Below are 15,031 nucleotides of genomic sequence, written 5' to 3' on the forward strand. Positions count from 1 at the left end.
TAATGTTACCTAGAAAGCCACTCAAGACAAGGCCAAGACCCACATAAGCCTATAACTAAAGCTGTATAATCTGCTCGTCTTTTTAAACATATGTGACTCTTGTTGATTGTTAATAACCTGTTAATAAACACTAGGTCACTGGGTGCTATATGTTGACCTAAACTGGGTAAAATTATGACCCCATGGTTTTAAATAACTTCCCTGAAAACCTGATTATCACAATTTATAAAGCTTTTCTCTAAGTTATGCAAATTATGGCAATGTAAATGTCTTTTTCCCATGTCAGTTACTCTGCTTTAAATTAAATAAGGTATAAGATATTCCTTTATTAGTCCCATGATGGAGAAATAGTATTCCAGCAGCAACGTGGACAGTAAAAACAGAAACGTGTCAATAAAAAGAACAAAGATCAGTAAATAATAAGTACAAAAGCAATGAAAACAATAGTAATAAAACATCTAATGAAATAATGTAAAATATAGTAAAATAAATGTCATTTCTATTTGTATACACAGTACTTGTGTGTTTTTATACAATTCCTAATGTTTCTGAAATATTATATATAGCCTATATGTATATACTGATATATTATCACTCAACAGCAATATTACTCTTATACATAATGTTACTATTTTACAATTTTTTTATAGCCTACTATTGTTTTTATTGCTATTGTACTTACTTAATATTTATTGTTCTTTATTCTTTTTATTATATTTTTACTGTCCACTTTGCTACTGCAATAATCTAAATTTCCCCAATGTGAGACTAATAAAGGAATATCTTATCTTATCTTATTTTATCTTATCTTGTCTTATCTCATAATGCACCCGAGTACACCTCCATCACCCACTACAATCTCAATAATAAACATAAAGCAAAATTATCACATTCCTGACAATGTGAACTAAACTCAAAACGTATAAGCTTTAAAAAAAATCAGAATTAATGGCAGAGTTGTTGTATAAGGTAGCATTATATTGCACAGGTGTACCTAATGAGGAGGCCAGTGACTGCAGGCTAATGACTGTATGTAATAGCTGCAGTTCTCCCTCCGGCCTGCAGGCGGCGGTATATCAGTTTCACCGGAGCCGCTCGTCAGTCCTCCTTTTCCAACATGTCGGTGTACGGGCCAGTGGTGAAAATTCACCCCGTCGTTCTTGCCTCTATCTGCGACTCTTACGAGCGGAGAAATGAGGGAGCGAGCCGTGTGATCGGTACTCTGCTGGGTGAGCTCAAATTAAAGTCATATTTCTCAACGGTTTGATTTATTTCCGCCTAATAAAGCGAGTGAGTGGTGGCTAGCTGCTGTTAGCATGTCTGCTAACGCGTGCTGCCTCGGCTCAGATGGAAATAACTGCGCAGATGAAAACGATGAAACACTATCGAGTCATTTAACGTCCTCTGGTTTTTGTTTAGAGAGATTCAAAGTCTCATATTTAAGGATTAAGGTTTGGGATGGCATCATTGTAGCTCACCGGTGTGTCGGTTCAGATAGCGATCGTGCTAACCGGTGCCTGATGGCAGCTGTTTAAAACACACAATCATCAATTTGTTTATATATACAAAGAACTACAGTCTGGTTTAATGGCTTTCAATGTACTGACACTAATTTAGATACATATTTTTAGAAATATACACTACATACAACTCAAACAGTTTCTGTGAACAGGATGCGATTAGTACAAAGAAGTGAATGGTGCAGAGATCAATATTAAATAAGATGTAAGATGATACGATGTACCTTTATTGATCCCCCTTTTGGGAGTAATTCATATTGACACAGTACTGCAGTGGGGAAAAAGTATCAACTACATACAGTAAACAATCAGTCCCATAGTGAGGACATGTACATTATTAGAGAAGATAATAGAAGAGCATCAATAGAGACTAGTGAACAATACATAAGCACACAAGCAATTTCACAGACAATAGTTGTAGGAAAAAGAAAAAAAAATAACATTATGAAAGCAATAATGCTTTTGGATGTAACATACTTGAGTTTGATATTGTTATTGCACAGACTTTGAAGTGAATTACATAGATAGGTCGCACAGTATAATCTGTATTTTGTCAGTAGGATAATTGCCCGTACACACAATATGTTCAGTTTGTGGCTTCATATTATGTACAAACCATCACACGACTGGTAACCACCTTGTTTTACCAGCCCATTATCTGTTTAACTTGTGACCCATCAGTGTGGATACAGAAACAAGATTCAGAGTTTCCTCTGAAACAAGCTTTTTAAAAAGACTGATATCTGAATGGTACGTTAAGAAATGTGAATGCTTCTAGTTGGCAACACCATTTAATTTATATAATGAAGTTAAAAAGGACCTGACACATGTATACTGTATTCTGTTTGTGTGTTCAACAAGCTGTCATCACCAGACACATTCAGCTGGAAGTCACAAGTTAACACAGTCACTAATTACACCGAAACACTTGTGGGTTTTTTTTAAGCCTCTCTGGTGTTGTTTGCTACCGTTAGATAACAGTGTGAAGGTTTCTTGCCAAAAATAAAATAATGTAATGTTCTTCCTCAGGTACAATTGACAAGCACTCTATTGAGGTGACCAACTGCTTCTCTGTCCCCCACAATGAGTCCGAAGATGAGGTGCGTTATTAAACTTAATTCATTCATGTTTTAAAAGATGTGTTGATATTGGTTCATACAACATTTCCATTGGGGTGAAAGTACCCTGTGAGACTTGTAACATCTGCTCTACATCTGCATAATACCTACAGCTCTTCCTTACATCTAAAATATATTCCTATGGGATTTTTTGATGGCTGTAAAAGTGAAGAAGTGATAGACCCAGATGGCTGCCTCATGCTGTAAAAGCAGGTATGTTGTGTAAAGTTGTGGTCATGTGTCAAATCTGTCCTCTTTGACAACAGGTCGCTGTGGACATGGAGTTCGCCAAGAACATGTACGAGCTCCACAAGAGGGTGTCACCCACTGAGGTCATCATCGGCTGGTACGTCAGACATGATCATATTTAACATTTGAAAGGTGATTTTTTTATTTTTTGGGAGAAACACTCAACAAAGGGACATTTTTCCTGACAGGTACGCCACCGGCTTTGACATCACAGAACACTCTGTGCTCATTCATGAGTACTACAGCCGCGAGGCCACCAACCCCATTCACCTGACTGTGGACTCAGCTCTGCAGAGCGGCAAGATGAACATCCGCGCCTACGTCAGGTCGGTTCACCTGCTGTTAACTCTCTTTGTTTGTTTGACCAGCTGCAGACTCGTGTGTGTGTCTAAATATGTTTGTGTGTCTCTCCCACACAGTGCACAGATGGGCGTGCCAGGAAAGACAGTCGGTGTCATGTTCACCCCACTGTCCGTCAAGTACATCTACTATGACACTGAGAGGATAGGCGGTAAGAATACAAACAATTCATGACTCTGCTTGCTTTAGGGTTGATTATCATTTAAAGGATTATGATACCGATAACAATTTAGTACTTCATTGGATATCCATCATGTAAATAGAACCACTGCATTTTGAAAATCTTCAAATTATTAAATACAAAATGCCCAAATAAGCATGTTGGTCGCAGCATACATCACACACACTTTTCATTCATGTATGTGTGTAAACCCTAACTCACTAGAGCATGCCCAAAGCAGTTTTCTTTTCAATAAAATCGAAGATATGAGGCACAAAAGATGAGTAAGTGAGTCTGCTAACCATTAATCTTACCTGAAGTAATGTTGCTTGGCGTGCACCGCTAAGTTTTTTCCATCTTTAAGCAAGTGTAATCATATTACTACTGTTCCAAATATAAGTTTTCCACATTTTGTGCACTTGCTTTTATCCGGTGTAACAGGCGTGTAGTGTAGCCACACTTTAGAGCGTTTAGGTGGCATCTTGGCTGCTGAACTGCTAAGCACGCTAACTCAAATTCACCTAGACTTCACCTCCACAGACGGGTTGTAGCTGCTGTGGCAGTGGGTGTCGCATTAAATCAAAGCAAGTCCATACAAATAGTCATATTTTGTAGCTCTAGGTGCCAAAAAGATTGATTGCAGGTACTGTTTGACGAGAAACATTTCAATGTTACTTGGTATTGGATGATTTCAGTCTGTACCTTTTTTAAATACTCAGCCCTAAAAGTGACTGATCTTTAAATTGTACATTTTTGAGACCATTATATTTCTTTCTCACTCTGTTCTTCATTCTCACTTTTAGCATTGCTTTCTTAACACTCCATCTTTGTGTTTCAGTGGATCTTCTCCAGAGGACACGTGCAAATCCCAGTCGCACCAAGGGCCTGACCTCTGACCTCTCCCAGGTGGCTGGTTCTGCAGCCAGAGTACAGGACATGCTGACCACCGTGCTGGCATACATCGACGATGTGCTGGTGAGTTTTAGATCGGTTGGAGTGATGGCGTGCAAGTCAGTATAAAAGCAGAAAAACTGTTCCTATATATAGTGATTGATAAGACACTGCGTCCTGCTGTTTGTATCCCCGCTTTCAACCACATCAATCACGAGTGTCTCTAGAGGTCGTTTGTCAAGTGAGTCAATAACAGGCCGTAAATGTAACGCTGTTCGATCTGTCTCAGTCTGGCAAGGTGGCAGCCGATAACAGCGTGGGCCGTTTCCTGATGGATCTGGTCAACAAGGTGCCCACCATCTCAGCCGAGGACTTCGAGAACATGCTCAACTCCAACATCAACGTAAGTCCCTCCTCACCTGCTAGAAAAGTGCCAAGACAGTACAATGTTTCCCACTGACGTTTGAGGGAAAAAAAAGACACCTTTTTACATTTTGAAGTCAAATGCATCATTATGGGGCATTGAGAGCAAAATTAAGAGGTTATAAATGTTCCAAATAAAAAAGGACTAATGCTCATATTTCAGCTCTGAAAAAAAGAAAGCAGGAGTGATTATCCAAGTTCAACTAGTTCATTACTTAGTAACATATAAAATATGGTTAGATTTTGACATTTTTCAGTAAATATCTTTTCCTACATTGTTTCATGTTTGGCTTGTGTTTTTTCAAATAGCTAAACTACAAATTAGCAGCACAAATTAGACCATGATGGCAGGCCGCCACACTATGTAATTAATGTGAAATGCTGCATTAACTTCTCATATAAACAACTATAATTTATCTCATCACTGCCCTCACTGCATCCTTTACATCCTTCATTTAACTTGCTGCACTCTGCCTTGTTTTTAGGACATTTTCACTCTCACATTGATTATAGTAGGAACCAAATTAGACTTTGCCTCCTATTTTTGGTGCTCTTTAACTAAGCACACATCCAGCATACACAAGAGCACCAGAGAAGATGCACTAGCTGTAGTTCTTCACTTTTTCTAATAATGTGAATTGTCTGTTTTTGACTGTTACAGGACCTGTTGATGGTGACCTACCTGTCTAACCTCACCCAAGCACAGATCGCTCTGAATGAGAAGCTGGTCCTGCTCTGAGGAGGAATTTCTTTAAAGTGGTTCATATTTAAATTTTTTTTTTGTATACTTTTTTTTTTTTTTGGCTGAGATTAATAAAGATGTTAAACAGTCATACAGTGTTCATTCCCCCTCGGGCTTCAGGCATTGTTATTGGTAATCAGAGAACTTTACAGGAAGGGTTGTATTGCTAATATAATATAAGAGACTTTTTTTTTTAAATTAATGCTGAGCCAGACATTAGACAGTTCCCATTAACCATATATTTATGTTTAAATTTTGAAGCCTAAACTAGTCTAGAAGCTAGTGTGCATTATAAAAAATGCCTCTAAATATTCAGTAAGTATGGAAATGTAGATTTTTAGAGCTGTAACTAGCAAATATTTTCAATTAATATGCTTATTTTCTCAATTAACTGTTTAACTGGTGTTCAAAACATAAAAAGGGGGAAAGTGGTTCCTAGAGGCCAAGGTGATTCTTTAAATATTTTATTTTGTATAAACAGCGTAAAAGCCAAAACGTTTAAGTTTACTATGATTTAATACAAGAGCATCAAATATTTTGAGCATATTTGTGCTTGAAAAATGACTTCAAATTTCAGAGTAGTGTCAGTAGTTTATTATTTTCTCAATTAATTGAATAACTGGTGTACAAAATGTAATGAAGAAGGGAAAGCGTGTCAGTAACAATTTCTTAGAGGCCAAGGTGAATTCTTGAAACTGCTTGTTTTGCATAAACTGTTTAAGTTTATTATAATGTAACAAATTCTTCCTTTTAAGAAGCCAGAAACATCAAATATTTTGATATTTTTGCTTTAAAAATTACATCAAATAATTGGAGGTGTCAGTAGTTTATTATTTTCTCAATGAACTGATGAACTGGTGTATTAAACATAAGAAACAAGGGGAAAAGTGTCTGTAACAGTTTCCTAGAGGCCAAGGTGACTTCTTTAAATAGCTTGTATTATGTAACTGTGCCAAAGTCAAAGACTATACATTTACTATAATGTAAGAAGAGAAGAGTGGCAAATTCTCTATTTAAGAAGCTTAAAAATGCCTTAAAACTATTATCAGAATAGTCAGTAGTTGATTATTTATTAACTGACTGGTGTTCAAAGCATAAAGAAGGGGGGAAAGGGTAATTATTCCTAGAGGCCAAGGTGCATTCTTAAAATAGCTTGTCTATAAACTGCAAGTTTACAATAATGCGAGACAAGAAAATAAGAAATTCTCCCTTTAAGAAGTCAGAACTGTCACATTATTGCTTGACAAATGACTTAAAATACTCATCAGAATACTGTCACTAGACTCAGTTTCATCACATTTAGCTGCAGTTGATTTACATTCATCTTTTAAATGATCGTAACAGTACTAAAGACACAGGATTAAGGCTATAACACTCCAAAAACAAATGTCTCAACGCTTTAAATGTAAGACAATGTTATAATCTTTTATTAATTCTCTACATAAATATACATTCAAATCAGAAGCAGAGGTAAATTATTCAAGTTGCAGCTTTTTTTGTGACAGGCCATGCCCGGCCTGAGTTTACAATATTAGAAGCTTTTTTTTTAGTGCAAAGAGTGGGCATGAGAAAGTCACACAGATCAGGCAGGCTGTGAAGGTTTCATGTGTCAATCAATCTACAGCAGGAGGGTCAAACTCATCATTCAACGGCCACTTATATATAATACAGCCCAATATGATCTGATGTGGGCCCATTAACAAGATGGAAAGAAGAAGACAGTAAGGAAAGGTGGAAGGAAGAGAAGACAGTAATGAAAGGTGGAAGGAAGAGAAGACAGTAAGGAAAGGTGGAAGGAAGAGAAGACAGTAAGGAAAGATAGAAGGAAGAAAGGAAAGATGGAAGGAAAGTGGGCCTGATTGGACTCATCGGCGGGCTGGTTCTGGCCCGCGGGCCGCAAGTTTGACCCCCCTGATCTACAGTATTTGGACGGAAGAAAAATAAAGAAAAAAAAGCTGATTTGTTCTTGTTGAGCTGGTGCAGATATCATCAAGGTTTCGTCTCTGAGTCGGTGGACTTTGCCTCAGTTTTGCCCCCGGTCTTCACCATCTTCTCCACGCTGGCGAAGCTGCGCACCGCCGAGTCGTAGACGGAGTCCCCGGTTGACTTTGCGATCGCTGCAGCCTGCTCGGGGTAGTAGAGGGAGGTGCTGACGGTCAACAGCCCCGTAGGGTAGATGAGCTTCTTAATCCTGGAGCCTCTGGCCAGAACCAGCCCCAACACACCGGTGAAGGCGATGACTCCTGCCCGGGGGTAGAAGTCCTTGGGTGGATCCTTCAAATACTCATAGGAGTCATTCCCAAGTTGCACGACCCCTTGAACCTTGGGTTTAATTTTGGCATAGGCGCTCTGACACCAAGTCGTGTACGGCTCCACTGCCCTCCGGATGGTGGCGACACTTTGCTCCAACTGACCGGCTTCATGCTCCGCGTACCGGACTTTGAGAGCAGGAGGTGCGGCGTACAAGGACAGCTCGTCTCGGTTTAACGGAGCAGACTCTTCTTTCTCTCCGACACCGGTGTCAGCGAGCACGGTGACCGATAACAAACTCAGAGCTGCCGGCATTTTCCCACCTGTCACCTTCAGTATGATCCCAGGGGCCATGCGTCTACTACGGGGGACGGTGTCCGACGAGGGACATTTCTACTGCTCGAAGCGGTAATTACTCCGCCTTTCATCTGAAATGGGGCAAATGTTGTTAATTGAAAGCACTAATTAAAATGACAAGCTGTATCAAATGTTTGTTTTTAATTAACAAGGGTTTGTTAATTAAAAGTTAATACATAGTAACTAAAAATGTATAGTTATTTACTAAATTAAAAACTTTTCTGTTTTGTATTGACAGTGTTACGGAGCAACTATACATTAATGTAATTACAAAATAAGTCATGATTACAAAAGGGGTTACAGCTGAAGTCAGACCTTAAGATTTTGCTCAGGGGGGGTTTCCCCTCATTTTTGAATAGGCCTAGTGCTTACTGAATACATATATTGCTGTCTTTGATATCAATATTTTCAATAGTTATCAATATATTTTTTAAATAAATCATGACATGCGCTTAAATCTGTCACAGTACCAATTAAGCCCATGCCAAACTTCACTTTTTTCCATTAAATATCTTTATTTTATATTCTGTAACCTATTACATTTCTAAAGTAACCTTCCCAAACGTGTATATTGCTAAGTAGGAGCATCTGTTGTGTTATTTGGCCTTTTTTTTAATCTCATTTTATTTAACTTGTACACTTTGTTGTTTAATCGCTCTGTAAACCACTTTTAATTGCCTTTGTGTATGAAATGTGCCTTACAAATAAAGTTGCCTTGCCTATTAATGGCCTAAATTATGGACAATTATTGTTAATTAGAAAATACGGGACTTTTTTTTTTAAAACAGGTAGTTTCAGACGAATAATACATTTAAGCATAGACAGACAGACACACACAGATAATTCACTGATGTTGTTTTAAGCTACATTAAGGTAAGCAATTACAAGGTGGACACATAAGTACAGCCATATAAAATGTTCAAGTGGAATAATAGAGTGTAACCTCATCATTTTTTATGCAGCTCACTCCATTTGTACGCAGCAGAGTATTTAAGGTTCAGTGTGAACAAGGTACAGCTCATGTTAAAATGTCCAGTGGCCTGACACAGTAAGTACTGTATTATAATGTGAGCAGAGAGCAGAGCTAATTAGGCAGCTCTTCTGTTCCACTTGGCCACTTTTAACTGAGGAATATGGTAGTCTCTGCTCCACTACCTTTATTTGACAGCTTTGTCTTGACCATTTTTTAAATAAATTACATTATCCAATAGCATATAAAGGAGTAAGAATTAGATATACCCCCACCAGCTTTATTAGAGTAGTATTATAGACCACTGTGCGTATAATATTCCTAAAGGGCTATTCTGCATCATGCTTTGACGTTTAAAGGCTTTATAGGCTGTGCATTTTTAATTTAAATGTGTATATATTTTTTAAATAAATCCTTTTAATGAGCTCATTATTGTTTGCTTTGTATTTGTTTTATTATAGGCTATTGGGAGTTAAATGAGTTCTCTAATTAGATTTTTTCCCCCGAATTATGTTTAGAGTAAATAGGCTAAAATGTGCCTATAATGTACTAAGCTTATATTATGCGTCTATTAATAATAACATAGCTGTGACTCTTCTATTCAATAAAAAAAGACCTTGCTTTAAAAATCAGCAGTCATCTTTCATTCATTAACTCCCTCAACTTTATTAAAAACAGTAACCTATAAACCAGTACCAAAAACCAAAAATGGGGAAATAAAGTGCCAGAGAGTTCAATTAAGACATGCAATAATATAACATTTAAGAAACATATTTTAGATTGAATAAAAACACTATAATACAAAGGAGGAGCCAATTAATAAACCAATTAAAAGTTATTCATTCATTTCTTCGAGTGTTTTTTTTTCATTCACTTGTGACGTCAGCGAGGTTCCCATGGCAGCCCGGTTTCCATGGAAACGGAAAGCGTCAACAGCGCCGGTCCATATAACTTTAGTAACTAGGCGACATAATCGGCCACATTAACCGTAAAAAGGCATTTAAAGGCGTACATTTGTGCTTTTCTAAATGGACTGCGGTGCAATTTCATCTCTCCAGAACCTGCAGGCTCTGTCTGCTTTATTATCCACCCAGCAGGAGGAGCAAGAGGAGGAGGAGGACTGTAAAGTAAGATGCTCTACACTGAATTTGATAATCAGATTAATGTCCTTAAATTTGTTACTTTTTGCATTCAAGAAAACATGACATAATAGTTTATTGTGGAGTTGAATTGTCCTATAATGACACCAACAGTATTTATTTGAATGAAGTATTAAAGGACAAGTTCACAATCTTTCATGTCTTTCTTAAAACAATAGATTGGAGGTTTCTGGCACTACTTTACCTATTTCGAAGGTGCATGGAGAAGGAAAAAAGCTTCAGCAACACTTGTAGTATAGAATAACTTTATTAACAGACCAACACGTTTTGGCTTTGTGGCCTTTATCAGAGTCATCCAAAGTTCTTCTGTACTATAAGTGCTGCTGGAGGTTTGATTTTCTTAAAACAATAGTCATGTGTCCAAATGCACACTGAGATGTGTTTTTTTTTTGTAGTCATTCCTCAAAAAATCCACAGTCCTTCTTTGTAAATATGTATTTAAAAGTTAATCTGAAGCTAATATAAAGCTTAAGCTGTCCAAATGAGTCAAATCAAGTAGATATTTTACAGCATTACAGTCTTTTTAGTGCCAAAGTTCCTCTTTTTGTTACTATACTTCCACCACAGCTCAACAGGGAAACACAAAGAGGGAATTTGATGCTATAAAGACTGTAAATGTGGCAGATATTCACTTGATATGACTGCTCAGACTGCTGAAGCTGAATATAAGCATCACATCAACTCTTAAACACCTTTAATTTTGAAAGCACTTTTAAAGGGGATCTTTTAATAGCCGGTATGAACAGGAGTGAGGAAACCCTCTTTCAGTGTTCATATGGAGACCTGACTGTTGTTTTAAGACATAATTGAAAAAGTATAAAACTGTTCTTTAAGATAAATTGTTTTAAAATAATGTCTATCTTGACAGAATGTGACAGCCAGTGCACGGCTGGGTCCTGGACAGATTGGCGCCCCACCAAAAAAAGATAAAGAAGGTTAAAACTCTCTCAGACATAATTATCAGTCAGAATAGTACAGACTTTTTGATGAGAGGTATGAACTGGAGTTTTATGTGTTTTTTGCTTGTTATTTAGAGTCGGCTGCCAATGTGAAGAATAAAGATATCTGGACTGAAGAGGAGGTGGCTGAGGGATCCCAGTATGACGACCTCGCTGACCTGCGGCCACAGCCTGAGTAAGACTAAAGGGCCACAAAACAACAGAAAGTAAAGTGTTCACTGATGTGTGTGGGGGTCAAATATTGGAAATCAGATGCTTCCTCTTTTGTACATTTTTCATCCATTCTCTTATAGGGATGGCACCTTTTACTCAGATAACAAAAAAGCCACAGTCTCCAGCTTTTGAGTGTGTATGTGTATCCTAAAACCACCAGGACAAACTGTTCCATATGAGGATTAAAGTCACACCTTGTGCCACTTTTCACAAAAATCTAATTATAGAGGAATAATGGGGCGAGACTTACATAGAGAAACATTTATCACCATTATTTGTCATATTTTCCTCTCTCCGTTAACCTCATTCGACACTCGCTCCTGCCTGGCTGTTTGTGCTCTATGTTGTTTTTTTATTGATTCTTTCTCAGTGTGATGTCAAATTATTTTAATGAGATAAACAATGATATATGTGTGGGTTATGTGTGTTTTTGTGTACAGGTATGAAATAATCCTGAAGCAGAGTGTGGGGACAGAGGATCTGTTCTTGGGCCTGAGCAGAAAGGATCCATCCTCCATGTGCTGTGAAGCCATGCTGGTAATTTATCAACCACCATAAGACTGCCTTATTTTACTCTTTGTAAAATTAGACGTACAACATGATTTTGATTAAGAACACACAATTAGGAAAGATTACCAGACTGTCCTATTTGGCCAAGTATGTACAGGTTTCAGAGATTTTTGCCAGAAACAAATCATTTCAGGATCGACTATCACTGTAAAAGCTGTTGTTGGACAGTATAAGAACATTTGTTGAGTAGCATAAAATCAAACTGTAAAGCAGCACAGAAAAGGCAGAGTTAAAAAAGAAAAGAAATTGTATAGATTCAAATAAAGAATAACATCACAAATCTTACTTTTTTACAATGACAGGATTTAGGTAATAAATATCATTACTTTTCAGACATTATTCTTTAAAATACTGGGAAAAAAGTAGAAAAAAGTTTCTCTTAGAATAAAAGGAAATACTTATTCTTGCACATTTTTTCTATGTGCACAGTGTACAATATTGACAATGCCATCTTTTCCCCCCACAGGTAAAAATCAAACTCCCAGACACTAAAGCAACAGATGTGGTCCTGGATATAAAAGAAAAGTTCCTTGATCTACGGACACCAAAATAGTAAGGGATGCTTTGAAAATATTCTCTTTCACTCTCAATCTCCTCCCAATGGTGCTGCAGCAGATGAGACCAAAAGCTCCCATTCATATGCAGGCAGCACCTTTTAATCCGAGGTTCACATCTTGATCTGAGCTTTGCTGTATCACATGTCTCCTCACATCCTCCTCTCTCATTTACTAGAAACACACATGCTGTCTCTCTTGTGCTCTCTCTCTCTTTCTCTCTCTGTTAACCTTGTCTTATATCTCCTCTCTTCAGTAAACTGGGTCTCCATCTCCCACATCCGATCCACAACCAGGAGGGAAAGGCCCAATTCTTCAGTGAGAGGGAGGAACTACAGGTGACTCTGCTAATGAAGCGTCCCATGGACTCTATCAACATGCAATAAAAAAAGAAAAAAAGAGACAGAGTGGATCTGACACTGGTGCACAGTAGAGATTATACACACTGCCTTGTTTATGGGTTAAACAAAGGGATTTATCTGTATATACAACATATGTTTGGTTTCTGTAATACACATCCAGTTCTTGCTGTTATTACAGGTATCACCATTGATTCTCTGAGTATTAAAATGTGTTTTTTCTAATAAATATTTGTCTTATAATGTGACTGCTTTATTACTGGTTAACCAGCAATGTACTGTTATGTATAGTAAATCTAAGGAAGCTTTATCGCAATTTTATTAGGCTAATATCTATATATCACAGCTAGATTGAATATACACAAACTAATTTAGAAATATTTAGGAATATGCATGATGTGAGCCAATATCAGCTCAAATAATAAATAGATTTTGACATGTGTTATTAAAGGAAATCAAGCTTTATTTGTATAGCACTTGTCTTACATGTCAGTTGATATTTGTAGTGCATATTCCACAGCAAAGTTACAACTTAGCGATCCTAGGGCTTTGGGGAGTCTGGAGCCATGTACACTCCTGACTAAGCCTGATAGGATTTATAACAGTACACATTCAAGGGGAAAAGGACTGAGTAATCCTATTCTCACAGTCTAATTGATTTTCAAGTCACAGTTACACATGTTAGTTGCTGTATGGGTCAGTAGCAGCAAAGGTCAGCAAACCAGTGACTGGAACATCAGCGGTTCAAATGTTCAGACCACAAGTGTGGAAAAGAAGGCGTCACTGAGAAAGTCTTATTTTACCCTTTAAGTATAAGGTATCCTTGCCTGTAAAATCTAATGTAATGTAAAAAAGAATGAAGATATGTAACATTTGTGTGACTGCTGCAAGCAATGAAACTATGTGATAAGTTTAGAGGGAAAAATCACTATTTGGTAGAGCTGTTAAGAACTCATGGAGATCTGAAATGTGACCCTGACTACACACTGCTTTTTGTAAGACGTCAAAAGCCAAAAAACTGTTGGAAATCACTGGTTTCATCTTGAACAATGCATTGTATTTTAAAAGCTTGTTATATTATTCCATTGTGTCAAATCTTCCATCTGAAAATGATCTAAAGCTCTAGCTGTCAAATAAATGTAATAAGATAAGATAAGAGATAAGATATTCCTTAAGATATTAGTCCCACAGTGGGGAAATTTACATTATTGCAGCAGCAAAGTGGATAGAAATAAAGAAAAATACAAAAAGCATGGATAGAAAGAATAAAGAACAATGAATAATTAAATACACAAGCAATAAAAAGACAATAGTAGTAAAAATATAGTAAAAAAAAACCCAAAATGTACAAGAGTAATATTGGTGATGAATGATAATATACCCTAGTTTGTTGTTATGGCACAGATTTTAAAGTGGAAAAATAAATATATATAAACATATATATTGCACAATTGAACTGAGTTATAGTGTACCAAAAATACTGATATTGCAAAGTTGTGTACATGAGAAAGTGTCCAGGTTAGGGAGTGTGTGAGGTTTATTGGGAGCAGGGAGGAAGGACCTGAGATATCACTCCTTCGCACACTTTGGGTGAAGGAGTCAGAGTGTCCCTCATGGGGCAGCTTGGTCACCACAAGGTCGAGGCAGCATCTCAGGACAGAGCTGGCCATGGAGTAGAAAGTACAATATTTGACTCAGAAATGTAGTGGGGCGCAAGTATGTGTAAAGTTGGTCTCAACACCCCTAAAATAAATAAATCATTATTGTATTTTTTTTTTTCAAAAATCATTTTAGATAACTTTAATTATTTTGCGAGCCTATCCGTTGGGGATGGGACAAACACTTATGCTACAGGTTCAAAAGGTTTTATTTTAACAGGTTTAATGTTTTTTGGATAGTTATGTCATTAATATAATAATCTTTCCCTCAGGGTTCATTAACTATTTTAGGGTCCTCTCTGTAGAAATCTGTCATTGTGTATTCTGAACCATTATTATTAAGCACTATAGTGGACCTCTCAATTAGTTATCTTGCTGTAATTTATGTTATCCAGTAAATGAGTAAATTAGCAGAGAGGTTTGAACACTTGCAGGGCTTTGTATGTTAAAGTGTCATTAGGAGCTGAGCCCTCCTAAAGGTCTGATCCTAGAATCGCCCCTGCTACAAGTACCTCAAA

At 37.3% G+C, this 15,031-nt stretch overlaps 3 protein-coding genes across 3 annotated transcripts; 2 read left to right on the plus strand and 1 right to left on the minus strand.

The window, feature by feature from the left end:
* Positions 1-1,073: 1,073 nt before the first annotated feature.
* On the plus strand, positions 1,074-5,554 carry eif3f (eukaryotic translation initiation factor 3, subunit F). Its single transcript, XM_053330563.1, has 8 exons — positions 1,074-1,229; positions 2,550-2,620; positions 2,905-2,984; positions 3,076-3,213; positions 3,307-3,398; positions 4,246-4,382; positions 4,588-4,701; positions 5,383-5,554. The coding sequence occupies exons 1-8, from the start codon at positions 1,118-1,120 to the stop codon at positions 5,458-5,460; spliced, it is 822 nt and encodes a 273-aa protein (XP_053186538.1). The 5' UTR covers positions 1,074-1,117; the 3' UTR covers positions 5,461-5,554.
* Positions 5,555-6,867: 1,313 nt separating this feature from the next.
* Positions 6,868-8,139, minus strand: LOC128369515 (MICOS complex subunit MIC26-like). The gene has a single exon (XM_053330566.1). It carries the CDS (start codon positions 8,065-8,067, stop codon positions 7,453-7,455), a length of 615 nt encoding a protein of 204 aa, XP_053186541.1. The 5' UTR covers positions 8,068-8,139; the 3' UTR covers positions 6,868-7,452.
* Positions 8,140-10,068: 1,929 nt separating this feature from the next.
* Positions 10,069-12,882, plus strand: dnaaf6 (dynein axonemal assembly factor 6). The gene is made up of 6 exons (XM_053330567.1): positions 10,069-10,167; positions 11,069-11,135; positions 11,235-11,334; positions 11,813-11,909; positions 12,409-12,494; positions 12,753-12,882. Exons 1-6 carry the CDS (start codon positions 10,069-10,071, stop codon positions 12,880-12,882), a joined length of 579 nt encoding a protein of 192 aa, XP_053186542.1.
* The last annotated feature ends 2,149 nt before the right edge of the window (positions 12,883-15,031 follow it).

This window comes from Scomber japonicus, chromosome 12, assembly GCF_027409825.1.
Source record: "Scomber japonicus isolate fScoJap1 chromosome 12, fScoJap1.pri, whole genome shotgun sequence".
NCBI classification, from domain to species: Eukaryota; Metazoa; Chordata; class Actinopteri; order Scombriformes; family Scombridae; genus Scomber; species Scomber japonicus.